We start from the raw sequence: 27,141 nt of genomic DNA, 5'->3' as shown, positions 1-27,141 counted from the left end.
TCGGGCCAAGAGGCCATTACCGCCAGAGATTACCCTGGTTTCCGTAGCGTGGAGTGACTAGGAGTGTTTCTACTTCCCCCTGGATGGGATGCTAGTCCATTGCAGGGTTACCCCCAGCATTAAATTCACCTTTTATAAATCTGGACAGAGAGAGACTGTGACGGTAAATTGTCTTGCCCACGAACGTTTGATCCATTAGGAGTGACATACTGTACATATATGACACCGACTAATAACAACGAGTTCCAGGTAAATTCAATAAAAAATTGCAGATAAACGGATGTATGAAAACAAAATATAAAATAATATAAAGTCCATAGTCTGGATTCATATCCAATACTGGATTTTAACGAAATCTTTCTCAAATAACAGCTAGTACGCATTCACTGTATGTTTCAGAACAGACGTCACGGCAGCAAGACGGAAAGCCACATTAGACCAAGAACTCACAAAGAACGTAACCAGCTTCCTCAGTATGAGATCAACACCCTTAAAGGAACTCAGACACGGTATTTTGAGTTAACTTGGCTTCGTACAAAATTACCTTTAAATCGAAGGAAACCAGAGTTACTGTAGCAAAAAAAGATAGAAAAAACACCAGAGAGATAATAATAAACCATAAAGAAACAATGATGGTTAAGGATGGAGAAGATTAACACGGATCAAAAACGAGGAACTTGCAAAATGTAGGCTAAACTTTTTCACATGCACAAGGAGTGACTTAGCTCCTTTAAACTCTTTAACAACCAACCTCCTTCTCCCCAGAGCATAATCACTGCCGTGGCAGTTCCGGCCGGACTTCTCCCAACACACTGATAGTCTCCTACGTCCTGTGGAATAGCATCCGTTATAACCAACTCTCCTCCGTCATAACTGATGGTGATCCTGTCACTAGTCTGCAGGGGTCTGTTGTTCTTCATCCATGTGATGGTCGGGATAGGAACTCCAACTGCTGCACAACGTAACACAAGTGTCTCGCCCAGTATCACAGGAATCTCATCATTGTCTACCGTCACACGTGGAGGGACTATGAAAAGACAGTTTCAGGAAGCAGTTATCTACCTCATTAAAATATTTTGTTTCCGTTTGGTCGCGTTCTAGAATGAGATCCAAGCATGCGGAAAGCTTCGTATAACAGACTTATGTCCTTATTGAAACACAACTACTTCTTACTTTTTCAGTTTATCTTTTAGTTTAAGAACTGCGATCTTGGTCAGAATAAAATGAGAAATAAAAACTACCCTTATGAGCTTTTCGAAAACGATGACATCACGGTAATCAAGTGATTTCCCAGTCCGAGTTTTCATCAAACACAAATTAAAAAATGACCGTTGATTGTTGCTTTTTCAAATTTCTCCGGCGTAGTGTGGACAGAAAACATTCGACGCGTTTTCAGAGTGAAACCTCCGTCTTGAAAATTCCCCGGCGTAGTTTGGACGGGGCCTAACAACAGGAGGTACAAACTCAAACCAGTAAACATAACATATATCACTCACTTTGCACATTAACAGTAATAGTAACGGAGTCTTGGCCAGCGCTATTGTTACCCAGACATGTGTAATATCCAGCGTCTTTTAACTCGATTGCATTGATAACCAGATGTCCCTGGCTACTGACGGCGATTCTCCGGTTGGCAATCATTTTGTTTTGTCCCTGATACCACGTGATCTGTGCCCTCGGCGTACCAGTTGCTGTACATCGGATTGTGATGGTCTCACCAGCGTTAGCGGTCACCTCCTTCTGGTCAACATACACTGACGGTGGTACTGTGGGGTGTAAATGTATTAAAAAAAAAACAGTTGTCTTGTCAGGGTAAAGATAAACGTAACGTGAGGTTTGTCTTAAATTTTAAGGAGTGTCCTACGGGGTGTTTATTCATTACTGATTACCCTGGCTCCAACTTTTTGCTTGGGTTGCCCTCTACTGTTTTGAAAGTTCCACTGTTGTTTTCATCTAAGCGCGGAGACGTAACGAAAAAAAACATACTCTAATTGCATGCACACGACATATTTCGCGCGTTCTGCTTTCTTAGTGAAAGCGGGTCATATATTTATCGAAAACATATCAACAACTTCAAGTACTTGCTAATTTGGATGGGAAAATGTGCTAAACGGCTGTGAAACTTTAAATGTTTGGTTGACAAATATGTCATCATGTTTGCACCCAATTAGAACATCGTCACGTGTCCACGCTTAGATCAAAACGACGGTGTGTCATTAAAAGATTCTCTTGAAAGACATCTGACCACATTGAGACCACTTCTGCCACATTGTCCGGTGTAGTTCATAATCCGACAAATTCTCCAAGTGAAAAGAAAAGTAAGACAATAAGTGAGGAGAATTCACTGATTGATATCTAGTTACCAGTGTAAAGTAGCGTGACTGTGGCCTGGCTCTGTCCTGCAATGTTCCACACAGCACACTCGTACTCTCCAGCATCTAACAGTTGCGCATTTCTAATAACCAGCACACCGTCGTTGTCTGTGCTGATCCTTTCACTTGACTCCAGTTGAAGACTGTCTTTATACCACATCAGAGAAGGAAATGGGAACCCATTCATCTGACATTTGATGGAAACATTGTTTCCGATTTGATAGGTCACAATTGGGGGATTGATTGTAGCAGATGGCTGTTCTGGGAAAGGAGGAAAAAACAAGCCGGAGGCTCCAAAACTGTTGTTGGCAAAACTACATCGATTATCAGTTCCATATACTCAGCTTAGAGAGTTGTAACAACTGTAGACCTCGGTCTCCAGTAAGAAAACTACTCTCTAAGGTAGACACCATTCAGAAGTGCCTCTTCTTTAGGGCAGATACTATAACCCTGATCCTCTCTGACAAACCTGTCATACGCCTCTTGATGAAAGAGGTACCTGTTTAAGGTGGACATTTATCTTGTGTACATCTCGATTAAACCATTAGATTATGAGCTGGAGATTTCTATCGCGTGATAGTTGACGAGAACGCAGCCCGAGTCAACTATCACGCATAGAACTCGAGAGCGAATAATCTAATCGTTTTAGTATAAACCTACTAGTCGTTCAAAACTTTATCTAAATCCTCTTCATAGACACTTCGAAAACGCCAAGGAGCGGCCGTCATTTTGTTAACAAGGGCACACTGCTAACGTGACGCTACTCCCTAGCTATCACAGAATAAATAGTGAGTAGCGTAGCCAATCAGAGAACGACCGAGAACGGCATTCGTGATAGAACGCTAGCAGATTTATACTTAAATGTGATTTCTCTCTCTAAGTTAAACACCTCTCTACAAAATTGGTCGGACTGTTCTTCAGGGCAGATATCTCTCTAACAAAATGTGTCTCTTTAAGGCAAAAATCTACTTAAGTGGGACGCTCAGCCACTTATCAACTTGTGACGATAAAATTAAAGGTGAATTAGCACTTGGTCATAGCAAAGTGGCAAAGGGCTTATTCCTGAAATTTCAGTTTCACAACTATGGCTGAGTTAGTAAACCTTTATCAACTAATACAATGTTATCAAATAATATCTAGTATTTTGCTTGTCGCCAGCGCAGAACAATCATTTCTTTAGAAGTTAACAGCTTTGATATACCTTGATATAGGAAACGTTGGCAGAAGCATCTCCATATTAGATGGAGATTGGTTATTAACTCACCAAAGACAATCACATCCACGGCCAAAACCTCTTCTCCTTGTTTGCTAGTAGCAACACACTCATATCTCCCACCGTCCTTCCTGCTTCGAATGTGAAGCAACAAGGAATCATTTGCCTGTGGAGTCAGTTGCTTGTCTTCCTTTAGCCACACAACCTTGAAGGGAATGTCACCGTCTGGTACACAGTTAAGAAGAACAGCGTCCCCAGTAACAAGTGTCAAGTTTGTGTATTCCTGATCGATGACTACTGAGCGTGGAACTAAAGAAGAGTTTGAAGAAGTAGGTTAGCATGACATGGCAGTGACAAACACAGTTTTCGGACTAGCTTTTTTCTAGCCTGCGTCACAGACGTTAACAACACACTGCAGGTTATTTACGGGGAAATTTCCGTCTGCACATACAATTGTAATTATGGTATTGGGGTTGCTTAGTATCAGGCTTTATGCCAGAATTTGAAAAGTGGCCGTCCAAAATGTGCTATTAAGGACCTACTCAAATGAGCAATTTATAAGGCACATATGAAAAATAAAAAAAAATCCTGCTCAGTACCAAAACAATGTTGTGACTGCATGGTGATATTGTCTCAAAACAATGACTTCTCAGTTAACGTTAGGATGGTCAGCCTTATGGTAAAACTGTAAAACTTCACGATTCAGTTACATACACGTACCATTGGTTAGTTTTTTTAATTTTTTTTTTACACGTGTACAGTGGGTAGCAAAGTGATTTACAATCTGGTTGTATATTCTGTCTGTAATTTCGTAACAATGTTTTTTCCAGAACTTGTAAGTACAGTAGAGTTTTTTTTAGCTTGTTCCAGGTTCTCTGTAGTTGAGGACGAGCGAAAAAAAAAGAAAAAAAAGAAAAAGAGGGCGAGAAAAAACGCGGGACACTACTGACTTTCTCCGTCGTTTTTTCTCGCGCTCTTTCCTTCGCTCGTTTCCAACTATCGAGAGCCTGGAACAGGCTAATTTTTTTTTATATATTTTTAGGTGAACATTTTGCAGAGTTTGTTTTTTCAACACTTATTTTAAGTGGCCAAGTATCAACACTTAGCCACAAGACGTCCTACCTTTGACAACGATTGTAGTTATAGCAGTGGCTGTCCCTCCAGCATTACTGGCAAAACACGAGTATGGACCTTGATCCTTGTTGGTGACTGAAGGGATGATGTGAGTGACATTAGCTGTTCCTATACGTGTCACGACAGGTCCAAGAGTTCTCCTGTCCATGATCCACTGTACCTTTGCTGGTGCCACTGTCTGCACTGTGCACCAAAGTGCTACCCTGGAGCCAGAGAGGACCTCAACAGTAGCTGGAGCAGTGACTGTGGGGGATTCTAAAAGAAAGGAATTGGGTGGTACCAATTATGAGGGGCAAAGTCAACACAGGTGAAATGTGTGTTATCGAACCAGTGTGAGGTCCATATTGGAGACTGAAATAGTTTTACTGGTCCAATTCTTTGCTTTTTTGCAGGTTTATGGACCAAGCCACAGAATGAGACCAATACCTCTTCAATACGGACTGAACAAGCTAGTTCAGTACAGTACTTATAATTATGACAGCCTTTTTTCAATCTGCTGATATATTGATATGTCTCTGTGAGCCATTCTCTAACAAACCTGGCAACAATGCACTAAGAGCAGTTTGACTCATCCTGTAGAAAACATTGTACTCATCATCTACACCAACTAGGCGTACATAAAATAGTCCTGTGGGTGGTTCAAAATTGAGCCAGTCAAATGCAAACTTGTTGGTGATGCGAGGTCTAAATGGTACTTCTCCAATCAAATGACCCTGTAAGTCCAGAAGCTGTACTCTTTCAGGTGCACTAGGAGGTTGAAGGCCGTGTACTTTAATCAGGACAAAGTTTCTAAAACCTTCCAGGTGGATAATAACAAAAAAATACAATATTAGTTATTTATACTGTCTTGGTTTTGCAACCATATCATTCTTACTATAATTTCAATGTAATCTGAAAAGCCTGTTTCTGGGCATCACCTGTCATTAATACTCTATGTCAAGATTGTCGCATATTTATGAGCCTTTTTCTTCCAAACAGTTTCCAGTTATGTAACTGTTTACAATATAATTTATTTACCATAAAATTATTAATAATGATTTGTAATTATTTTTTTCCCACTTTTCCCACGTGACCCTTATTAGCTTTCATCATTCCATTCTCAGTCCCGCATGCACTGATAAGGTTCACAACAAAAAGATACTGGGGTAGCAACTTCTACTTACTAACCAGCAACTGGTCTTGGCATAGCCTCATCCTGGTTCTTGACTGGATGCAACCCAAAGCCACTTGTGAAAGACACAGGACTAAAACCAGTGACTCTTAGGGTGTGACTCCCATTACTGCTCATCATCAATCTCCATACACCTGGGGTAGGTTTCTGCACAGAGACTATTTTTGCTCCCTTTAGATTCAATAGCTTCTCAAGTCCTTGTTCCTCTGTGAAGAGACTCCCTAACAGAAAGAAAATAAAATGGTTGAATATCACCAAAGTTATCACCTTCCTCTAAACTGGGAGTCAACCATCACCTATGGACCATATGTGTGCAACATAACAGGAGAAGACAGCCGCACTAGCTGTACAGTCTGTAGGGATTGTTAGATTGGACTACAAGTATGAGATTGAATGATTACAAGAAAGATTTTCAAGCGATGTTTCCAGAGTCCCCGCTCTGATCTGATCTGATCTTTAGATGGGTGTGTTTACAACACGAAATGACGAAATGGCACTACAAGTAAGAGTCAATGTGGGATACCGGTGTCTGTAAGCCGGGTAACCCATGGTATTATTGTTATATTGAGAGCTAACCACTTTTGAGTCAGCAATTTTTAGGCTAACCTGAGCACTATTTAGGCTAACCATATTCAGTTTGTCATTTTGCCATTTCATGTTTTAAACATGCCCCCCTTAGGCCCTATAGATAACAAGTCCAGCAATCAAACCACTAGGCCATGCTGTGGTACCAAATTCTATGAACCATGATGAATTTAAAGATATGGTAAGCTCAGTACAGAGGCTTTGATTTTAATTAATATTCCACACTTGTAATGACTGAAAGGTGCATATCCTGAATTTCAAGTGATCCAAAGCATTGATGCTTGTATTAATCAGTAATGTACATGTAGCTATACAGTATACTGAGTTCTGAAATAGGAATTAACAGGAAATCATCATTTACCATTGGGATGATAAAGCTCCAGGACCAAATTATCTCCACTTAGAGAGATGGATAATTCCTCTAAAGCATTGTCCACTGGAATATTTACGTAAGTCTTGTTTGTAGCATCTTCGCTGTCCACTGAAATGAGGTTCACCCTGTTAGCTTGCACTGACAGCTCCACAAATTTCAAAACCTGGTTAACATCTTTCTTCTTCAAGTAAAACACCTGGCCGGAACTGGCAGCAGAGATCAGTTCATAAGCTGTTGAACTTGTCAAGATAGTCTGATTGCCACAGTCTCCTGTTATGAGGAATAACACTTGGCTTTTCTTTTGCTGGATCAACTTTAGAACCTGACAAGAGGATAAAAATAATGAATAATTAATAATCTTAAGTTCTCTGCAACTGAGAGAAAACTAGACAAGTGCAAGTGGTGTGCTAGAATGGCGGCTAATTTGAGCATTTTTAAAAAATCATTAAAAAAATTCATGTTTACTTCAAATCTAAAAAAAAAATTTGGGTAACTTCCTTTTTTGATGTGGACTTTTAACTGAGAGCAACATTATGATATGAGTACTAAAAGGAAACTTGAGCAAGAACAGCCCAGTAAGAGGTTCTTCTCCTAAGTCAAATTTCAAATGATAATAAAAACAAGACTACTCACAAAATGAATTCACATTCTATAAAGCATCACCTTTTGAACTTGATCAAAGTCCTTTGCATTTGCATCTGTGAAGACATATATAAAAGAACCAGGCAAGCTTATCTCCAGTGCTAGGATGATTGCATTCAAAGACATTTCTGGACAGTCTCCTCCACCCTGAACAGACAGGTTGTCTAGCTGTTCCTGAAACTTCTCAGGGCTTGTCGTCACTATTGCAGGACCCACATCTGTTGATATAAAGGCTGCAAGTTGAATGCCAGTGAATATACTCTCAGACCTTTTATGGCAACTTGATAAAACAGCCTACTAACAGATACATGCATCTATTAGTTAGAAGAGTTAATTATTTTAAGCAGTATAATAGTCCTGGAAAAAACCCCACGTGCACAGATTATTGGATGAAATAAAAAACTAGATAGCCTGTGAACATGGTTTCTAATGAGTTATGGGGTGAAGAAAAAACAAGCAGGCCGAGCTAGCCAAGAATGGTCTGTGGGGGATAAATTAAATGGCATTAAGCTTGGTTAGCTTGGTTCGCTTGGCTCGCCTAATTTCTTTGCATTGACTGGGAGCCTGTTCACCTGTAGGCTAGTAGAAACAGAGTAAAATGTAGGGTTTGAGTTAGTTACCATCTTCAGTGAGCAATTTATGCACACATGCACGGCACCAAAGTGAAAATATCCTAAAGTATTTGAGTTTTGAATACACAATTATTGTGACACCATAGAATCCTGGAGTATTCAAGGCTCATACTACACATAATTCACACCTGGAGTATCCAAGAGTATTCAAGAATGCAAATTTATGTGAAGTATTTAAGTCGAATGTAGGCACTTAGAATCCTACGGTATTCTGGCAAGGCACATGCAAAATGTGATGAAAACATCTGGAGAGTTCAACAGTGTTCAAGGAAGTAGACATGACCTATTCAAGTTGAATTTGGAAAACTTAGGACATTCCAGATTTGTTTTGACTCAGGAATGCTTGGTTTGCATAAGAATATGTTGGTATACACATTGTACGCCGATCCATATTTGGGCCTGAAAATCGGGCTTTCTGTGCAGTGATGTCGCAGTCTCATCATATATCAAATATACACTGAAGTCCTTATTCCTCGACCTGGTTCCAACGGCCAAAACTTTATCTCCCCCTAATGCCATGAGAATAGCCCAGGGCTGAGGTGAAGTTGGGCTGTTCAGATTAGTGAGTCTCCTTCTCAATCAGCTGATTTAGAAGCTCTCGTCCGACAGTCAACCAAGTACACCAATGAAAACTCAAGCCTTGACACCCCCACCCATTCCCACTTCTATCAATCAATAATTGCAAAGTAGCTAGTGACAACTTGACAATCCCCACTTGTATTGACCTGCATTGTCACATCATTTCTCAAAACAGTTCCTCTCCAAAATTTCTTATTTACAATCGCTTGTGATGCGCAAAACGTTAAAAGCAACTGAGAGACAAAGGTGATGCACAAATTTTGTTAAAATTTATGCATGAAATGGGATCACAACAGCCCGCAGTTGCAACCCTCCCACAATCCCACAAAAATGTATTAGCTATCCAAATTAAAGATGTAATTATAGTGCAAATATGACATGATCTGCTATTGTCAAGAGTTCACTTAAGTATCGGGATACAACACTCTTTCAGTACTGACCATTTGCCAAGAACAACAGATTTAATTCCTATATCTATTTATATCCAGGTAAGATATCTCCAAGAAAAAAAAAACGTTTGTAAGATCAACCATAATAATATTAAGTGGTTTCTTTATTTTGGTATTGACAATAGTGTTGCCATAGTGCATCATTAATTGATTGTATGCTTATTTGAAGTTGAATGCCAGAGCAATGAGAGCTGTAAGTTTAAAACCGCACGCTTCCGGGAGGATCAGTTTATGTTGTCCAAAGCTGTCTCTAGTTATCAAGCTGTTGCATTCAATCAACTCGCGCGTGACAAGTAAAACGTACAACATATGTACACGGTGCTCCAGTTCGTCACCTTTCGCGGCATCTTTAACTACCTTGCACTGTTTTTACGCCATTAATCTTCTTTTTATCGACAGTGACGGTAACAGAATACAAACATGGATTAAGGTAAACAAAGTTGACTATTCCATAAACAATGTGGTATCGGAAATATCGTAAACATGTGCCACAAAGATTGTTCGAACAAACGAGCTAATTTGTTTAACAGAAATACCGTTTCGGCAAGAATCGTTTATAATTTCGGATCTTTTGAAGAACACTCGATTAAATTGCGCCGGTAAGCCTTTGTTAACCTATTAGCAACGTAAACAATTGAGTAAGTTACACTAATAAATACCTACAAACACTATTCAAGTAGGAAGAACGAAACTTCCGATCATTCCACGATATGACAAATCTCTGAACAACTAATTGCACCGAAAATAGCTAAGATTTCAACTCACCTGGGTCGTGGAAAGGGATCAACACATAGTTATACAAAGGCTTCGTTTTCCTTTCCAACGTTGTAGCTAGAATTTTCGCTGCTCCAGCGCGCACTTGAATCAGGTCATCATACATGCTCCCTGTTGTGTCGAACACAAACACGAGAGACGCAGCGCCTTCGGGAATTCCATTCGATTTCTGCGCGTTTGAAAATCCCCACGTTGGAGTAAAAACAAAGCAAAGAAGCCAGGCAAGAGCCGCATGAAGAGTCTTTAGACGAGCTTTCATGATGCCTTGAATTTAACGGCGAGAAGATTGTCGCTGAAACAAAAGGATCTGTGCAAAATCCGTGTCGATCAGAAGGTTTCGAAAGCGCCGCGAACGTAGAGTTTGCCTTCCAGACTTCGGATAGACTAAGCCAGGTAAAGCTCTAAATTGTAGCCAGTTACTATAATCCTTGCTGTAGATATCCGCTAATGGCTAGAGCTGCCAAAATCTATACTGAGCAGATTTTGATATAATCTCTCAATCAGGTGAAAATAGTTCCGGAAGGTTTGCGCAAGTCTTGAATTAGAGGCCGTTCACCAAGGGACATCGGAGTCAAGAAAAAAGTCCTGTGATGTGCATATGTAGTCCAGACTCGTAATGCACACACTACAAGTCGGCGTCAGAGCCTGTGGAATTGTAATCCTAAAATCATACTCAGTTTACACTAAAATTAATAATTGTCATTTGATACATGCTGAATACAGCGCGGTATGACCTCCCTGACTGAAGTTGTTTTCATCTGGACACGCACGCCGGAAATGCCCCATGTCCCTGTTATCTTGCGTCCGATAGCTGCGGCGGGATGAAGAGACTGTTTTATGGTAACGAACACTGTTATTTCTATAATGTGCAAGTTGGAGGATTCTATTCGCAACGCGAAACGCGGTGAGCAGCGGAAAGAAATTTATGCCCAAAGAAATAACAAAAATATACCCAGCGACAACGCGGTTGCGGGAAAATCTATTTGCTGTCCACATCTTTAAGAGCATAAATGGAAAGTGCAAAACATTAACTTTTAGAGATTTTCTCAAAGTTTCAAGCCTGCCGCAGTCTGCAGCGCACTGAGGACGCCATCTTGGACGTGGGCCTGTTGGAACAGGAGGAATGAGTTCTATTTTGTGGTAAATCCGCAGTGCCTCTTTGAGCCCGCGAGAAGCACCAAAATTGCACCAACAGTACAGGGGCAGCGCGTCTTGCAGCGTTCCGTTCGAGACCACATGTTTTCGTCCGATAACTTTCTTGCTAGCCATGAAATCCGACGAACCTGAATCGGACAAAACCGTTTCCATTGACCAGATACAACCACTTATTTCCCGTAAACTACCTCGCGTGGTTACGTCGATTCCCGGGAAAAAGTCGCAAAATGAAAGCGACAACGATGGCGTTGCTAAGGCCACGATCACTCATTCTGAGAGCGGCACGAAGGACAGGAAGAAAGGAAGAAAGCTGGTGTCTGAGCTCACTAAAATGGAGGTGAAGAGAAGCAAAGGAAAGGACAGAAAAAGGAAACTGGTTCGGGGTCCATCTGTGGACACTTCGCGAGCAAGAGGCAGTTGCGATGTGGTGCGACTCGCTGTAAGAGAGTTGGGCTGGCGCGAGGTTTGTTTCTGTTTACGTTTGCTTAAAGTAGATTGCACATGAAAAAGTCTTTTTTACCCTGATGAACTGTAGATCTATGCAGAAAAAAGAAAATTGATGGTTCAAAACGAATTTTAATACAAGGGGTATTTTATTTCGAATTAACCTTGGTAACAGTCGTTCTAATTTGGAACGTTCGATCAAGGATGAAACACTATTATGTGCATAAACTTGATCGCTGTCGCATTTGATTTCAAGTAATTACTTAACTTTTGTTATGTTGACAGATACACTGTAACCAAATGGAGAGGCCATCCAAATATGATCTTGTTATTGTGGAATATTTATATTCGAAAATTATATTTTGAACGGGCTGGGTGTTAATGTGAAGAAAATTGGTTAATCTTAAATTCTGAGCAGCGAGACCTTTAATTTTTAATCACGCAATCCAAAATAGTTTCGGCTGCTGGAAGCTTATCCTCACGTCAAATATAATGGTGAATCAAGCCAGGAAAATAAGTCTATATTATACAACAGAAAGTGTACATTTTTTTGCAAAAAGTACAACTCTCACCGAGTAAATAATCATTTAGATGGTCTCGTCTCGTCTTGGGAACAAAAGCACAGCATGCGGTCAGCTCTGCTCTTACAATCCAAAACATTTTAAATCTAAGTATTCTTTTATAGCTTTTATATTGTCTTGTTTTAAATAAATGTCTTTGAGCGATATAAGCCTATAGTGTAAAACAGTGTAATGTTACTTCGATTGCGAGATAGCGATCGGGCTAAAGAGCTGGAGAGGATAAGTTGCATGCGCAATAAGAAAACAACTTTATTATTTCTCAATTATATCTTCTTTATGCGCATCTGTATAATTTTTTTTAAATTGAAGTGTCCCTTGGGTCGTCGGACTGGGTGTGACTTTTACTGGCTTGGCGGACACTTTGAGATGCCCGAGTTTCCAGAAACTGGACAGCTTAGTAAATTTTTTGGTAAGATCTATTATTGAATGTCAATATTTAAGTGACTGTTTAAATTTGAACTATTTTTTTAAATTATATTAAAATGCGTATCACTAGTGTTTTGTAAGTCCCCTTTAAACTAGCCTACTATGCAGATGCCCTTTGGTCTTGCAATCTCTCCTCAATTCTATGTATGGCAGGCTATCTTAAGTTTATACTTCCTGTGTGCAAAATATTCTGACTATTTAATTCTTGAACTAGGCATTTACTGAGCTCAGTGAATGTAACAGCTGCCAAAGCAAACCACAACAGCTGAAAATATTAGAACTTTGTTATCATAATTAATTGTTGGAAATTTTTATTGAATATGTACCCAGATCTCACTTTGCATGACCTGGATCAGGATCGTCAATGGAGCTGATGAATATGGGACCAGAGTGGATTCATCAGTTCCATTGATGTTCTATGATCTGAGTGATCTTGGATCACTGATCCAGATCCAGATCAGCCCAAAGGAATGCACCTTTTACTGCAAGTTTGATGCTTGGCCATGGCAATTCTGGGTTCAAGAGGAATGTTTATTTTCCATAGGTATGTCAGAGGCTGCCCACAAAGTAGAACTAACAAGACACATCAACAGGCTACAATTCCTTTTTCCTCATGAATTTACCTTTTATCCCAAGACCTGGATATTACCAGAGGAATATGGAGAACTTACTGGGTACATGTCTAAAGCAAAGAAACCACCCACTCTCATTGTAAAGCCTGATGGAGGATCACAGGGAGATGGAATATTTTTGATGCAAAATGTTCTTGATGTACATCTTAGTACTGCCCTTGTGAAACCATGTGTTGTCCAGGAATATATCGCAGAGCCATTTCTTCTAGAAAAGTTTAAATTTGATCTTCGGATTTATGTTATACTGAAGAGCTTAGAGCCTTTAGAAGTGTTCATCTGCCGTGAGGGTATGGCACGTTTTTGCACCGAACACTACCAGCTGCCCACATCTAAAAACATCTTCAAGACTTACATGCACTTGACAAACTATTCTCTCAACAAACATAGCGCAGGGTATGTGCAAAGTGATGCCGACGACAAGGGTAGCAAGCGCAAGTTAAGTGCCGTCTTCAAACAACTGGAGAAACAAGGGTGTAACATTCCACTTTTGTGGGCTGAAATAGACAAGGTTGCTTGCAAGACAATAATTGCACTGGTACCTGTTCTCAAACTTCAAAATCAGATTGCCAGTGCTGCATTGAAGCAAGATCTCAGATCGTTTCAAATCTTAGGTTTTGACATCCTGTTGGATAAGGACCTTAAACCTGTCCTACTTGAGGTGAACTCTGCTCCAAGTTTAAGGATTGACTATGAGGAAGAGGTTGCTCCTGGTAAAGTCGAGTACTTTGTAAGCACTACAGATCTGGATATCAAACTTCCAATTGTGAAAGATGCCTTGTCGCTTACATGGCAACACAAGAAAATGTGAGTACCATTTGTGGTTGGCATAAGATTAAATGCATCTATGTGAAATTCAGTGCAATTACATATGTAACTCAACATGGCTGAAATGCTGAATGACATCAGTCTATCAAGATCCATCTGGACTGAGAATTGTTTTTGACACTTCAGCCAACACAAAACTGTGGACTAGTACCTCAAGCTGAGAACATTGTTTCTGTGGATGAATCACAAACAGTTCCCACTTTTGCACTAATGGCTATACTTTTTCCCAATTTCCCTCTGGTTTAGCTTGGATTTTATACTTTAGTTGGGTCTCCAGGGTAAAAAAGAAATAATTAAGAAAGTTCATGCATGGGCCTCTGGAGTATGCAGTCTGGTACCAATTTGTGTGTACATTAAAGAAGGTAAACATTTTTTTCTCAGGGATAGTTTGCCAGATGTGTCAGGTTGCCTGTGTCAGATTTATCCTAAACTGGATTCCCAGTTAGATCACCTGAGAGTTGTGGAAAGGTGTCTTGCACTCTTCAAACACTTTGTAGGTGTCCGTGTGTCCAACAAGATGGGACCCACTTCTTTCAGATTGATGGCAAGGTACAGTACCATAAATTGTACTGCATGTATTAAACCATTACATTACCTTGTACTTACCCTTACAAAATTGACAGTTATGAAAAGGAAAGGCCTATGAAACCTTTTTTAAGCCAAATTATTGTTCTGGTTTACGCACCATGCAATTAAGTCCAAGTCAGAATTACCGGTAAGTAACTAAATCCAGTCAGTACTGTTACTCATCCTGGATGGGATGGCAGTCTATCATGTTACCGCAACCCCCTAGAGCTCTCCTCCCTCCCCTCCACCCTGCATTTTCAGCTCCCAGAACCTGTGTACATGCTGCTTTAGATGGAAAACTCACTGCGACAGTAATGTTGCTTAACTACAAATACATGTAGACTCAATAAACCAGGCCAGGAACCAACCCCGCACCTATTTGCACTAACCAGCAGCTCAGGTACTATAGTTCTCACATCTAACTAACCATTGGTAGATCTAACAGATATTCATCAGACATATAATTTTTCTTGCTTTAGGCGGTGCCACCTGACAGACTTTGGCTTCTCTCTGGCTGCATTTGATATCATGTTTATTAACATGAGTCGCCGCCATCCAGGCAGCGAGTCTGGTCGTGCATCTCTCAACTTCAATGGCTTCTGTGAATCACTCATTGCAGTAGGACATAAGAAATTTGCACTGACAATGCGCAAGGAGCCTGTGCAAATATTATTAAATGTTTTGAATCACTGTGAGCAACACTTAGGAAAAGCAGCAAATGCATCAACACGTAGAAGAATGGCTGAACCTCCCTCCAAGCTGAGCGATCAAAAACTGCTGAGTTGCTTCCACCTTCCTCTAGCTACAAGTGCTTTTAGTTTATAAATAACAAACACGAGAACATAATAATTATTATTGCAAGAAGCACCACTCGATCAGCTGGACTACCTTCAGTTCTACTATCACAACTAAATATTAAGCAGTTACAGAGAATGCATGCACTGGATCAGGGCCTTGAATGGTAAATCTGATACTTTTCAAGATGGTAAGACTGAAATCTTTTCTGTGACCTCAGAGACTTTCATAGCCCTGAAAAAGAAATGGACCTTTTCGGCAATATGGCAGCCATTTTGAATTCTATTGTTTGAAATAACTACTACATGTATGTACGGGATGCTCATGCTCAAGGATAAATTAGTAAACTATGTATTTGCCCCCTAAGCATCCCATAATAGCTACTTAAAACTGTTACACTAGAATTCAAAATGGCCACTGTATCTCCGAAAAGGTCCATTGGGCGACTTTGATTGTGAACAAGATGATCCTTAGGCTTAACCCCTTAATTCTAGGGCAAAGTTTTAATGTGACTCGACCACCACCCTAAAGCAGAGGGTTGCACAAATTAAGAGTTCCAGTAAAGAGTTCTCTTGAACTCTCTCAACTGATGTTTTCATCAGGGTTTTGGAAACATTCACACTAAAATCTTAATGTCACATGTAAATGCAAAATGAATTCATATAATTGTACATGTAGCATGTAGATAAAATGATGTATTAAATAAGGAATAATTTATGATGAATAGCAATTTAAATGTACTTTATAATAATTATTGTAAAGTGGTATATTGCACATGTAAAATGTATTTCAAAGAAAATTAAAAATTGTAATTTATTACATTCTGCTAAGTAATAAATAGAAATATTGTTTCGAACTTAGGGAAAAAATGCAGACTCCAGAGATCATTGAAATTCCAGTTGTCAGTTCCCACTATCCATCATAACTCACATGGGAACTAATACGTAAGTTAATATGTTTTTGAGCCTAGGAAGGTAATCCAGACACTGATGGCCTTATTTCTGGCATTTATTTTTAGTGTTTTCAGCTGGATGTTTCACCAAAAAGTCAATAGTAAAGACCAAAGATGGGATCATTCAACTTCCAGGTGTCATCCACAACACAAAATCACCTGTGAACGTTGCCATTCTGTATGTAATCTCACTCTTATATAAGGGAGTTTTTTTTTTTTTATCTTGCCAACTCTTACTCTGACACAGACAGTCTGGAAAATACTGTATTCAATACAGAAAGACCCTATTGGCTTGCCACTGAATAAAGACTTGTAGTCATCTTAAGAATCAAGTAAAAAAAAATTATCTACTGTAGAATCAAGTTTTTACAAACTTTGTCATCAACTATTTTGAGTAAAGTAGTTAGCAAATCAGTTCACTGAATTCACACAAATTCAACTATAATTTCAATACTTAATATGTCTTTTATTGCCAGTTCCACCAGATCCTCTTTACAAGCTAGATTTGCATTTACATTTAACCCAGTCACATGGATACCTTACCACATGAACAATTAGTCTGGCCCCTGAATAGACTAGTGTACGAGTTAGGCCAATGTGTTTCTGAATGTTATTTACCTGTAAAAAATAACCTGAAAGTGTACATACATGTAATTCCTAAAACACCATAAGATTATCAAAAGCAGAAGTCCAATAAGCAAGGCATTTCATACCCACAAGGAAACCATTTGTAGTAGGTCAACTTGATTATAATAAATTTCCTTAACCTAAGCTCCTCGACCTTCAATAGCAAAGACATTCAAGTGCACTTTGGTGTTCTTTACTGTACTTTACTGAGTTTTGTTTACTTTCAAATCCAAATTTTCTTATTGCAATTGGATTCACTATTTAAATAAAACAATGGCTCTTTAAATTCACACTGAATACATTTTGGTTACACATGTACTGTACAGTGTGCAGTATTTCTGGTGTTGTACAAAATATCCTTATTTGCTAAAAAATAGTTTCCTAGATTCTTTTACTACATACCAAGAACCACAGTTATCACTGAACATTAGAAATTTCCCTGGTCTATTAGACAGTATCACTGCCTGTCAGAAGTAAAGCATTTGTTACATTTATTAATCGTAATTACCAGGGTTGAATTGTTGTAATTAACCTACACCTGTCATTAATTTGTGCTCATTTTCCTAGTTCATCTTTCCATTCCTTCAGCTTTTTTGCACCATTTTCTAATGTGCTGTCCTCCTGGAATTCAAAAATTCCAAAAAAAAATTTGTTAAAAATTAATTTCAATTAATACTGATTCTTTTAGAAAATTAGAACTAGATTGCATGCACATGTACACACAATGCACAGTGAGGAAGACCTAGTAGCACCTTCCTGTCTTGTTTGGTTTTAGGTCAGAATTAGAGGTTTAATTAATACTTCTACATGTATCTTAACAACAACAACAACAACAACAACAATCTTTATTCACACTGTTCAGGTACAAAAGAAAGGTAAGACAAAAAAGAAACTATAGAAAACATAATGATAGAGATTATATAACTATATGTTCAATTTGAGTCAGTGTGCAACAGCCAAAGTAGCAAAGCTTTCGAGTTGGCTGCTGCTTACTGTATTTACAAATAAAGAAAGGAAGGAATGAAGGAAACAAATAATAATTAAGACTAAACTAATTCACAAAGCAAGAAATGAAAACAGGAAGAAAATACCACATTAAAGATTACTTTTAGAAAAGTCAAAAAACGATATTGGATATGATGACAAAATGAATTATAATTGGAAGTTCAAAACTATGACTGACAATTGAGGAGATGATTTTGATCTTAATCGCACTCTTCAGTATAGTTTTTACAACAAACTTGGAGAAAGAGAATGAATAGACCTTTGCATACAGGTAGCTGTACATGTATGGTTCACTCATTACATACTCCACATTTTCAGATTTGTTGCTTTTTGCCAAAATATCAGGGCCAGGTTGTTCAAAGCCAGATTAAGCTAACCCAGGATTAGCGAGAATTTTGATTTCAGTTTTGTAACTTTTCGATGAGGTTTTCTGTATATTATATATTGTTTGTCCTTCAGTTTTGAGCTTGCGTAATTTCAAAGTACACAAAACATAAGCAGTGAAAAACATTTTTACACAACAAAAATGAATACTTCGGTTAACTTTTAACCCTGGGTTAGCATTAACCGGCTTTCAAACAACCCAGCCCAGGTCTACATGTAACTAATCATGCGTGGATCTGAGTACACATTAATTTTAAAATGTTTAGTTCTTGCTCTGTTCACAGGTGAAAAATAAGACATTAAGTTTGCCTGTAACACAAACAAATGCAGAGAAAAAAAGACGTGATTGGCATCCATATTCATTTAAGCACTTAAGAGGTATTAATTAAGCGTTACATGGCAATAAAGTTGAGACTCGTAATCTGTATGTATACTGACCTTGATAAAGCAAAACCTAATGTACTTGGCTCCAAAATGTTTATGTTGAGGTGAATAAAATGCAGATGGAGGAATAGCACAAATTCCCTAAGAAAAAAACATTGAAAAATCAGCTACATGTATTAAAGACAAACATTTAAGTCAAGGATGGTTGAATTTCATTGCCAGTTGCATATTAAACAGCTGAACAATTTCACTACTACATTGTACAGTAGTGTTTCACCATGTAACTGTACCGACCAGTTACAAATGGAATATGTTTGCAACATCAAGACACATGGCCCACGACACTGCACCTTTAAGTTGTCTTTTCCTACCTTTTCTTTTGTTAACCATCGCACAAACTTGTAGTCATGGGGATCATCACTTTTGTCATATTCATCAAAATTCACATCTACAAAGTGCAAGCTGTATGTTAATCATTGAAGAGATTGAGATCAAGCTGTTCAAACAAAATTTAAGTTTATTTTCATGACTCATCAATATCACCTCACTATAATCACTATAATTTAGTCAGGTAATAATAGTTTTGCTGTCAAACCCCCTCCCCCTAACTGGTCACACCACCTTTAATATGCAACTAAGCTTTGATGCTACAAAAGCACACACATATATGTAAATACCATCTAATATTATTGATTCTGCATTAAATTACAAAAAAACCTAAATGGTTATTAACCTATATCTGATGTGTCAGCCATCATAAAATAGCCTCCTTGAGGAATAATGGGCTTGAAGCCAACATCAGTTAGAAGCTTGGCCATTATGTCACGTTTTTTCTCCAACATCAGGCTAAGTTCTTGGAAATATGACTTTTCTGTTCCAATTAATGGAATTTCATGTTCAAAGGCTTGAGCAAGGGCTTCCTTGAAACATAAATTAAAAGAATTAATATAACCAATTATTTACTAGTTTAAAAAGTGGAATCAGTAGCCGTTGTGAAACTTAAGCCAGACAAATCAGTAAGCTTGAATGGGATTCAAACCCATACAAACTTTATTTCAAGAGGGCTATGCTAAATAGTGCATACCACTGAGAAACTTGTGGCCCTCAATATCACAGCAGTACTTTACCAACTGTTACTGAGGAGCCTACTAAGTCTATAATTCAAATAGAGATTGAGTTGGAGCAGTGCAAGAGAGCGAGAATATGCACATGTGCTTGGACCCTATTATTACACTGCACTTGAGCATCTGCTATGCAGGTTACCAAATGAGAAACCAACTGACCTACCAACTTCTATTTAGCAACTGTGATCAAATATTACTTCCATTAAAGGAACAGCTCTGCAGAAAAGTACAGAGTTGATCCATGGTTTCAACTTGAAATTGAGTTTAATTAACCATTCACATGTTTTCCCTTCAAGGCACCACACAGTTTTATAAATAAGCTACCATTGATGGTTGATGTACAGTGTATAGTTTTAATCCAGAGCTTTTTACAAAGTACAGGACAATGTGCTTTGCATCCCTCACTAACCACTCGACTAGACAACTATTCTGTACCTGTGTTGGGGAGGCAGGATGTAAGTGTTACCTGTGTTGGGGTAGGTAGGGTGTAAGTCACTTGTGACTGCACTGTCTGGAGATTTTTTATTAATTCTTTAGGACCTATGGACCAGCCAAGCTGAAACAAAGAAAAGAAGAATTGAAAATATTTGGCAAATAATTTTTCTGCTTAATGCGAAATTAGTACAACAGTAAATTGACAAGAATAGCACATCATTCAGTAACTTACCTTCCAGCCTGTGATGCTAAATGTTTTCCCTGCACTACCAATTGTTATTGTCCTTTCCCACATGCCAGGTAAAGTTGCTATCAAAAAATGGTACAAAATGATGCTATTATCAAGTTCATACAGTGTAGTTACAGCTGAACCTCTCTGATATGTCAAACTTCCCACTATTTCTAAAACTGATAAATCATTTCCATCCGTGCTTGGTTATCTTGAACCTTTGCCATCTCAAAAAATTATGTCAAATTTTTTTATTTCTTCTAAAGGTTCGACCAAGACAGGTTACTGTGGTGTAATTAGACATAACAAATAAGAACCACATCCCCAAATTGTATTTAAAAACTCACCGATCCTGATGTGGTGCTCTCCACCATAAACAAGCCACTCATAAACTTCATCACTGATACAGATCACATTGTATTTCTTGCACAGATCAGCAATCAACTGCAGCTCATCCATACTAAATACCTTTAAGACAGACAGTTTCAGCAAATCATTAACTATTTATAGATACAAGGGATGTATTTTTATAATGCCTTAGAAACATCAAAAATTTGAGCTTTTTGAGCTAGTATACATGTGGTAACTTAGTCTTTCTAGCCCATCTGGCTCATAGCTTTTGACACCCCACTTTGAGTTCTGTAGTATGAAGCAACTATGGGTATTGCTACACCTGTACTCTATCTGGACGGAATGCTGGTCCATCACAGCTAGGTTATGCCGCAGCATTCTGTCAGGTTGTCCCAACAATTCACTGCTACCCATTTCTGCTTAGCTGGGTTGAGACAGGCACTGTGAGAATATTATTAAAGCATGCTACCAAAGAACATATCACAATGACCTTGGCCAAGGTTTGAAACCTGCACCATTCTAGCTATCTAGAGCCTGAGTATGTCTAACCATTAGACAACTGTGCCTCACAAATTTCAAACTTAATCAGATTTTATCTTTACCTTGCCGACAGGATTATGAGGAGTGTTGATTACTATGGCTCTGGTCTTTTCACTAAATGTTGACTCCAGCTCCTCCTTGTCCAAGACCCAGTCCTTTGTTGAGGTAGCATTTTCTTTCTGTCAACAATGGCATTATGTAGCTATTAAAAAATATATTTGAACCTGAACTGATGACTAAATTCTAAAAGAAAGAGTCGCAATTTACATGTATATGTACTTACAGGTCTTAGAGGGACAAACTTGGGAATTCCACCAGCAACTGATATTTGGGGAAAATAGCAATCAAAATATGGTTCAATAAGGATGACCTGTGAATTGATCACCAATATTATCATTTAAAGAACTAGGAAATTAATTGTGAGACTGCAAGGCAAAGTAATAAAGATTGGTGTGGGTCTGAAAAGGCTGATAATTATAAGCTAACTACAAAAAATCCTGGAAGAAAGTTGCAGTCTCAGAAAAATGACTCATTGTACACATTTGGATAGTACATGTAAATATAGAATTAACAATGTGGCAAGTACATGCACCATAAAGTGGGCTTGTATATCAAAAACATCAGACAATATTGAAAACATCTGCTATCTAGGTCTACTTCTTGGAAACATTTATGCAACCTAAAAGCCCTCAGTCTTGAAAGTAATATATAGATTTAGGCCAGCCTAAAAGCGTAGCTCCTGGGCCGGGTTGTTCAGAGCCCGATTAAGCTAATCCAGGAAAAGGTAGAGTTTTGATTTGAGTTTTGTAAATTTGCGGTGAGGTTTTCTGTATATTTTTTGGCCTTCTGTTTTGAGTTTTAATAATCACCATATACACAAAACAAAGCAGCAAACAACATTTGTACAGAAGAAAAAGTTATAATTCGCTTAACTTTTAATCCTGGGTTAGCATTAACCGGCTTCCGAACAATCCTGCCCTGTTTTCAACAAATTAACATGACATGAGCCCGCGATCCAACCGAAAACCAGCAATTGATCAGCGGTCAGCTTAAAAAAACACGTGACCTCGATGAGCTGTAAACTTGAGCCTGCCATATGGTCATGTAATACTGGACAGCGGATACCTTGTTATGATAGGTGTCAATTGATCATAACATGGATGTCCAATATCAAAGAAGTAGACGGTAAACCAAGGCTGAATGTCTCTGTCACCCTATTATTTGGAGTATGGCCGCCATGTTGCGCGACTCCGTCGTCGTCGTCGTTGCCGTCGTGCATACACGCCCGCGAGCAATACCGCTAGCCATGATAACCATGAGAAAATCAACTCATGGGTTTCCGCTTCTTTCTTATATCAGTATGGGGCTCCGCTTGGCGGCCCTTTGGGCTGCCGGGGCTCCGCTATTACTAATATTAATAACAAAAACAGCATCATCCCTCATTTCCACCGCCCATACCCCCCCTCCCCCCCTCTTCACAGTCCAATCATCTCCCACCTAAAAAAGAAACCACCTTGACACTCGGGCCCTGCATATATGGTACTATAATGTAAACAATATTATCAACAAAAAAAGCATCAGTGTTTAAAATTCAACTTTTCTTAAAGCTTACAGTACCTCATCCCCTGGATCAATCAAGCCTTGAAATGAACAATAAAGAGATTCATAAGCTCCTCCTGTTACTAAAATCTGCAAGTTAAATAAAGATTATAGTAAATTAACAAGTTTCATCATGGTATTACATACTTTTCAAATTCATAACTTGGGGCTAAAATGGATAAGTCTCCCAGTCCCTATCAATGGTAATCTATCTTTGTCTCATTGAAACTACTGTCTATTTTTTAGAGAACTAGTTTATTGAAGCACTGTGGTATGCAATGTTGAAAATAATGAACGGTGGATACCACATCTTAAAGTGTCTTTACATTCTTAGGTAGTCTACAAGACTGCCATTTTACACAACTTCGATTTCCTCTTTTTGCGCCATCTAGCATATCACTAACCTCAGATAATGGATCAATTTCTCTCTTCATCAACATGGTGTAGAGTTTTCCAAGTGCAGTAATTAATCTTGGATGACCCTGTTGATAGGTGAAGTTACAACTAAATATTTTTATATTAAACTTATGGAACAACATGTACATGTTTACAAGGCCCTCATCTGATTTTACCGTCACCTCAAGTTCATTGAATTTTCAATATTAAGAAAAACTAGACCATTCATTTTTATCAACACAGCACTTCTAGCTCATAAATATAAACAAACTATTAAATAGATATTACGTTTCTTTTCTGCAGTACTGGACTAAGCCACTCTACTAACGGACGGGTATATCTAATAGCTTGAATGAGCACCAAAATTAAAGAAATTAAGAAGTTCTATTTTCCCTCCTGCAAATTCAAAGTTCAACACTACTGGTGTAGTTTAAACCATTATTGAAGCAGGGATAGAGTGGCAAGGAGAGTGCTTGCCTCCCACCAATGTAGCTCAGGTGTGAATCCGAGATCAGATGTTTGTTGCTTTTTGGTGAGAATTTTTCTCCAGGTTCTACAGATTTCCTTCTCAAATAAGATCATTCTATCTACCTGTAAATTCCAATTTGATGGTAATCCAAGGACCTAACAGGTTTTTTCAGTTGCAAGACTATCTGAGCTACCTTTGATTTGAAACAAAGTTTATTGAATCCTACATATACAATCGCTCGTTTAATACTGCCATTCTAAGATTTATTGATTGTTCCACTCACCTGACTTCTTGTGTATTGATCAACAGCAGCATCAGTACTGGCCACCACCTTCCCAAGAGCCTCTTTTACAAAGTGAGGGGTATGAATATCTGGAAATCCCTAGAAAGACAGCAAGTACATGTGGGTCTTCTTTATACCAGGGGCCAGTTTCCCAAAGGGTAGATAACTCTAAATATGCTAGACAAATCACTATCCAGTGGAAAAGTATTGGCAAACAAACTACTGTACAATATCACTATCCACTGTACAGTGTTATTCATCCTTTGAACAACCAGATGTTTAAGTACTACATTGTACAATTAAGAAATTCGTATTTTTGCAGTGGAAATTAACAGACATGTATAAACTGAAATAATTATTCTGGCAGGTATATCATTATCTCACCTGGCCTAAATTCACTGCTTTGTAGTTTCTCGCTAAAGCAGAAAACTCGACCCTACAAGAACCAAAAACAATGTCTTATTATTGCAGCATGCTTGGCAAAGTGGAGCCCAATGTAGTCCATTATCATAGAGTGATTTACAAAATCTGTGATCCAAGTTCACTCAGATCATGGAACATCAAAGGAACAGATGAATCCACTCTCGTTGCAACTGCGACCAGAGTGGATTCATCCATTCTTCTGATGCACCACTATCTCAGTGAACTTGAATCACTGATCCTGATCCTGATCATGCACCCTTAATAAACAAAGGATATACCATGAACTGGAGAGAACAAGAGAGACTAGAGAGACATGAAAAAGCTTACTGAGTCAAGTGAAAATGTGAATAATAGTAATAATAATAATAATAATAATAATAATAATAATAATAATAATAATAATAATAAATAGATATAATTAGCATACCATACATTCTTGTCATGTCCAATAATTCTATCTGCTGGTTTATATAAGTCTTTGGAACTCATTTTTCTCTACAAGAAGAGCAGATTGTCATTTACTTCAAAGTCTGTTTACTATACACCTTGACCAATTCATTAATGACAAGTACAGTTTTTACATTCACCAGTAAGCCCTAACATGCTTTCTGGCTGCCTTAACTCTTTAACTGAGGTAAATCTTTTGAGGGACCTGATATATATTTTAGAGCTTCGACCGATATTCACCAGTTCTCCCACAATTTTTCAGTTGCCCACATCATTCTTTAGACTCACCCTTATTACTGAGTTTCTTCAACATCTAAAGGGACTGAAAAAAGTGACTGAAAAACCTATAGAACCTAAGACCTCCAAGAAAAGTTTTCGTCATGTAGTGTTTAAGATTTCTGCATTGTTTCAGTTTGTGAACAAGTAAAGTTTGGAAAAAAATTACAAGTACTAATGGTACCACGATTTAAACTTTTAAAGTGTAGGATCAGCTTTTTATGTCGATTGATAAACAGCTTATGTTGTTGTTTATGCACAGATGATGTATTGAGAAAAATGATCATGTCAGGTCACGATTTGGGAAAATTAAATAAGCCCCCCCCCCCCCTCCCCCAACTCTATTAAGCGCCCCCGGGCACTAATTCGAGGATTTACGATATGCATATGTCCAAGTAAACGAGTAACACGCGGGTAGGTGTATGTATTTCCGTATAAACAAGTTGCTCAAGCTTAAGCTTAGTTTTAAAGTTCTTATCTACGATTTAAAAAAAAAACGTTGCATCAAAAACCAGGGAAACGTACTATGGCTAACTTCTTACTCTGGAAGCGTTGCAGACAAGAAAGGACAGCGCTATGAAAAGTTGTCTGGACCGCAAAAGTGCCACATGACATGAGAAAATCAGCTGATCGAACTTTGGAATTCAATCATATATTCAGGCCAAAAAAAACATCACTCATGGCTTCCAAATTAAAACTGAACTACGCAGCAATGGGAAAAATAACAAAAAGTGATAAATAACCTTGTAATTACTAGTGTCCCCTCTTCTCAACTCTTCCTCGTAGAATGACCGAATGACGGCAATGAAACTCCCAGGATGCTTTGCCTGCCTTAAAGAAAAAAACTGGTGCCTAGATTCTTCTCGGCGTCCGGGAATGTTCAGTCAGGAGCGAGCATGCATTTTGTCACATGTGATATGCTCCCTCGTTCAGTTCAACACTTTATGTTAATTAATTGCAAGATTAACAATTTTGTGGGCATATAGTTGGACATACACAAGAACGATTGTCTTCTTTTTCTATGGAAAAGAAGTTGGGCGGCAAGCATCCTTGATTGATTATTTGCCGCCATTAAATCATATCTCAAATAACTGTCACAGTGCTTCTGTATTGAGCTAAAAGGTCTAAAAATGCATATTAGAACAACGATTTCTCTTGCCTGCACCTGTCTGCCCCCCATGCACTCACCTTAATTTTCTTTGTTGATGTTGTTGTCACGGTTGGAGGTGTGTCAGAGGTGTGTCTGTCATGTGATGTCGAGTTTTAGCCAGAAAGCGACAAATTCATCTTCCTTAAATTTATCACTGTACTTTGAACTATGGGCATCTAAAGAGCTTGGTTATCTCTATCGCCGAGCATTTGTCCATTTACTTTCAAAAAGCGATAAATAACAAACTTGACGTAATCGTTTTCATTCCCCTCGGGCGGAATTTCTAAATTGCATATATATGTGTTCTATCTTTCACTACAATTACGTATCGGTAAACAAATCGATGGATTATCAAATGAACCTAAAAATAAACGATCTGTAAAGAGAAACATTAACAATCAAGAACAATCAAGCAGCAACCTTACGTGTACGTACGTTTTGTTGATATCTCCATTCGTTGACTGGACACAATATTGTACACCTTCCATTAATGAAAAGCTGCCTGAATAGCTGCCTTCCTCTTTGAATGCCAGTGATCATGCTGAGTTGAAAAGTCTGTCGATCCTGTACTGGTCAGATCATATGACTCTTCTATAAAGTTCCTGCATGATTTTGAAATATTATATTTTTGCTTCCATGGTTTTGTGTTCAAATTACGTGACAATTTTACATAAGGCCTGGAAACGAGGACGCTTGGTGGTTACCAGCCCTCTTGCAT

The 27,141-nt window shown here is 38.5% G+C and overlaps 3 protein-coding genes across 6 annotated transcripts in view; 1 reads left to right on the top strand and 2 right to left on the bottom strand.

Annotated features, from left to right (window-relative positions):
* The window catches only part of LOC110042588 (hemicentin-1-like), a 33,759-nt gene extending 23,576 nt beyond the window's left edge, over window positions 1-10,183 (bottom strand). The window contains exons 1-10 of one of the 2 annotated variants that reach the window (XM_020747947.2): window positions 9,916-10,183; window positions 7,512-7,723; window positions 6,837-7,170; window positions 5,887-6,111; window positions 5,258-5,515; window positions 4,708-4,974; window positions 3,637-3,894; window positions 2,364-2,633; window positions 1,497-1,766; window positions 752-1,027 (exon numbers count right to left, since the gene is read on the bottom strand). In XM_020747947.2, the coding sequence (XP_020603606.2) occupies window positions 752-1,027; window positions 1,497-1,766; window positions 2,364-2,633; window positions 3,637-3,894; window positions 4,708-4,974; window positions 5,258-5,515; window positions 5,887-6,111; window positions 6,837-7,170; window positions 7,512-7,723; window positions 9,916-10,183 (2,638 nt within the window). The remainder of the gene's footprint in view (window positions 1-751; window positions 1,028-1,496; window positions 1,767-2,363; window positions 2,634-3,636; window positions 3,895-4,707; window positions 4,975-5,257; window positions 5,516-5,886; window positions 6,112-6,836; window positions 7,171-7,511; window positions 7,724-9,915) is intronic. The other variant, XM_020747948.2, reaches the window with a different exon arrangement.
* A 465-nt stretch (window positions 10,184-10,648) lies between these two features.
* On the top strand, window positions 10,649-17,072 carry LOC110042590 (tubulin polyglutamylase TTLL11-like). Of its 2 annotated transcripts, XR_002295912.2 has the most exons (6): window positions 10,649-11,542; window positions 12,414-12,513; window positions 13,075-13,966; window positions 14,369-14,536; window positions 15,034-15,539; window positions 16,368-17,072. XR_002295912.2 is itself a non-coding variant. In XM_020747950.2 (5 exons), the coding sequence occupies exons 1-5, from the start codon at window positions 11,192-11,194 to the stop codon at window positions 15,377-15,379; spliced, it is 1,857 nt and encodes a 618-aa protein (XP_020603609.2). In that variant the 5' UTR covers window positions 10,649-11,191; the 3' UTR covers window positions 15,380-17,072. The 2 variants fall into 2 exon arrangements, 1 of the variants encoding a protein (XP_020603609.2); XM_020747950.2 differs by having other exon boundaries at window positions 15,034-17,072.
* On the bottom strand, window positions 16,747-27,095 carry LOC110042591 (kynurenine--oxoglutarate transaminase 3-like). Of its 2 annotated transcripts, XM_020747951.2 has the most exons (16): window positions 26,859-27,095; window positions 26,462-26,516; window positions 24,978-25,045; window positions 24,512-24,563; window positions 24,128-24,226; window positions 23,384-23,461; window positions 22,998-23,069; window positions 21,664-21,750; window positions 21,443-21,559; window positions 20,837-20,957; window positions 20,493-20,569; window positions 20,292-20,381; window positions 19,435-19,621; window positions 19,073-19,149; window positions 18,756-18,842; window positions 16,747-17,549 (listed from the first exon to the last, which is right to left on the bottom strand). In XM_020747951.2, exons 1-16 carry the CDS (start codon window positions 26,909-26,911, stop codon window positions 17,484-17,486), a joined length of 1,386 nt encoding a protein of 461 aa, XP_020603610.1. In that variant the 5' UTR covers window positions 26,912-27,095; the 3' UTR covers window positions 16,747-17,483. The 2 variants fall into 2 exon arrangements, with proteins under 2 accessions (XP_020603610.1, XP_020603611.1); XM_020747952.2 differs by lacking the exon at window positions 26,462-26,516.
* Window positions 27,096-27,141: the final 46 nt, after the last annotated feature.

Source organism: Orbicella faveolata, unplaced genomic scaffold (assembly GCF_042242905.1).
Source record: "Orbicella faveolata isolate gen_17 unplaced genomic scaffold, um_ofav_v1 contig_36, whole genome shotgun sequence".
Lineage (NCBI taxonomy): Eukaryota > Metazoa > Cnidaria > Anthozoa > Scleractinia > Merulinidae > Orbicella > Orbicella faveolata.
The sequence above is the reverse complement of the archived record's forward strand: the minus strand, read 5'-3'. Positions and strand labels throughout refer to the sequence as shown.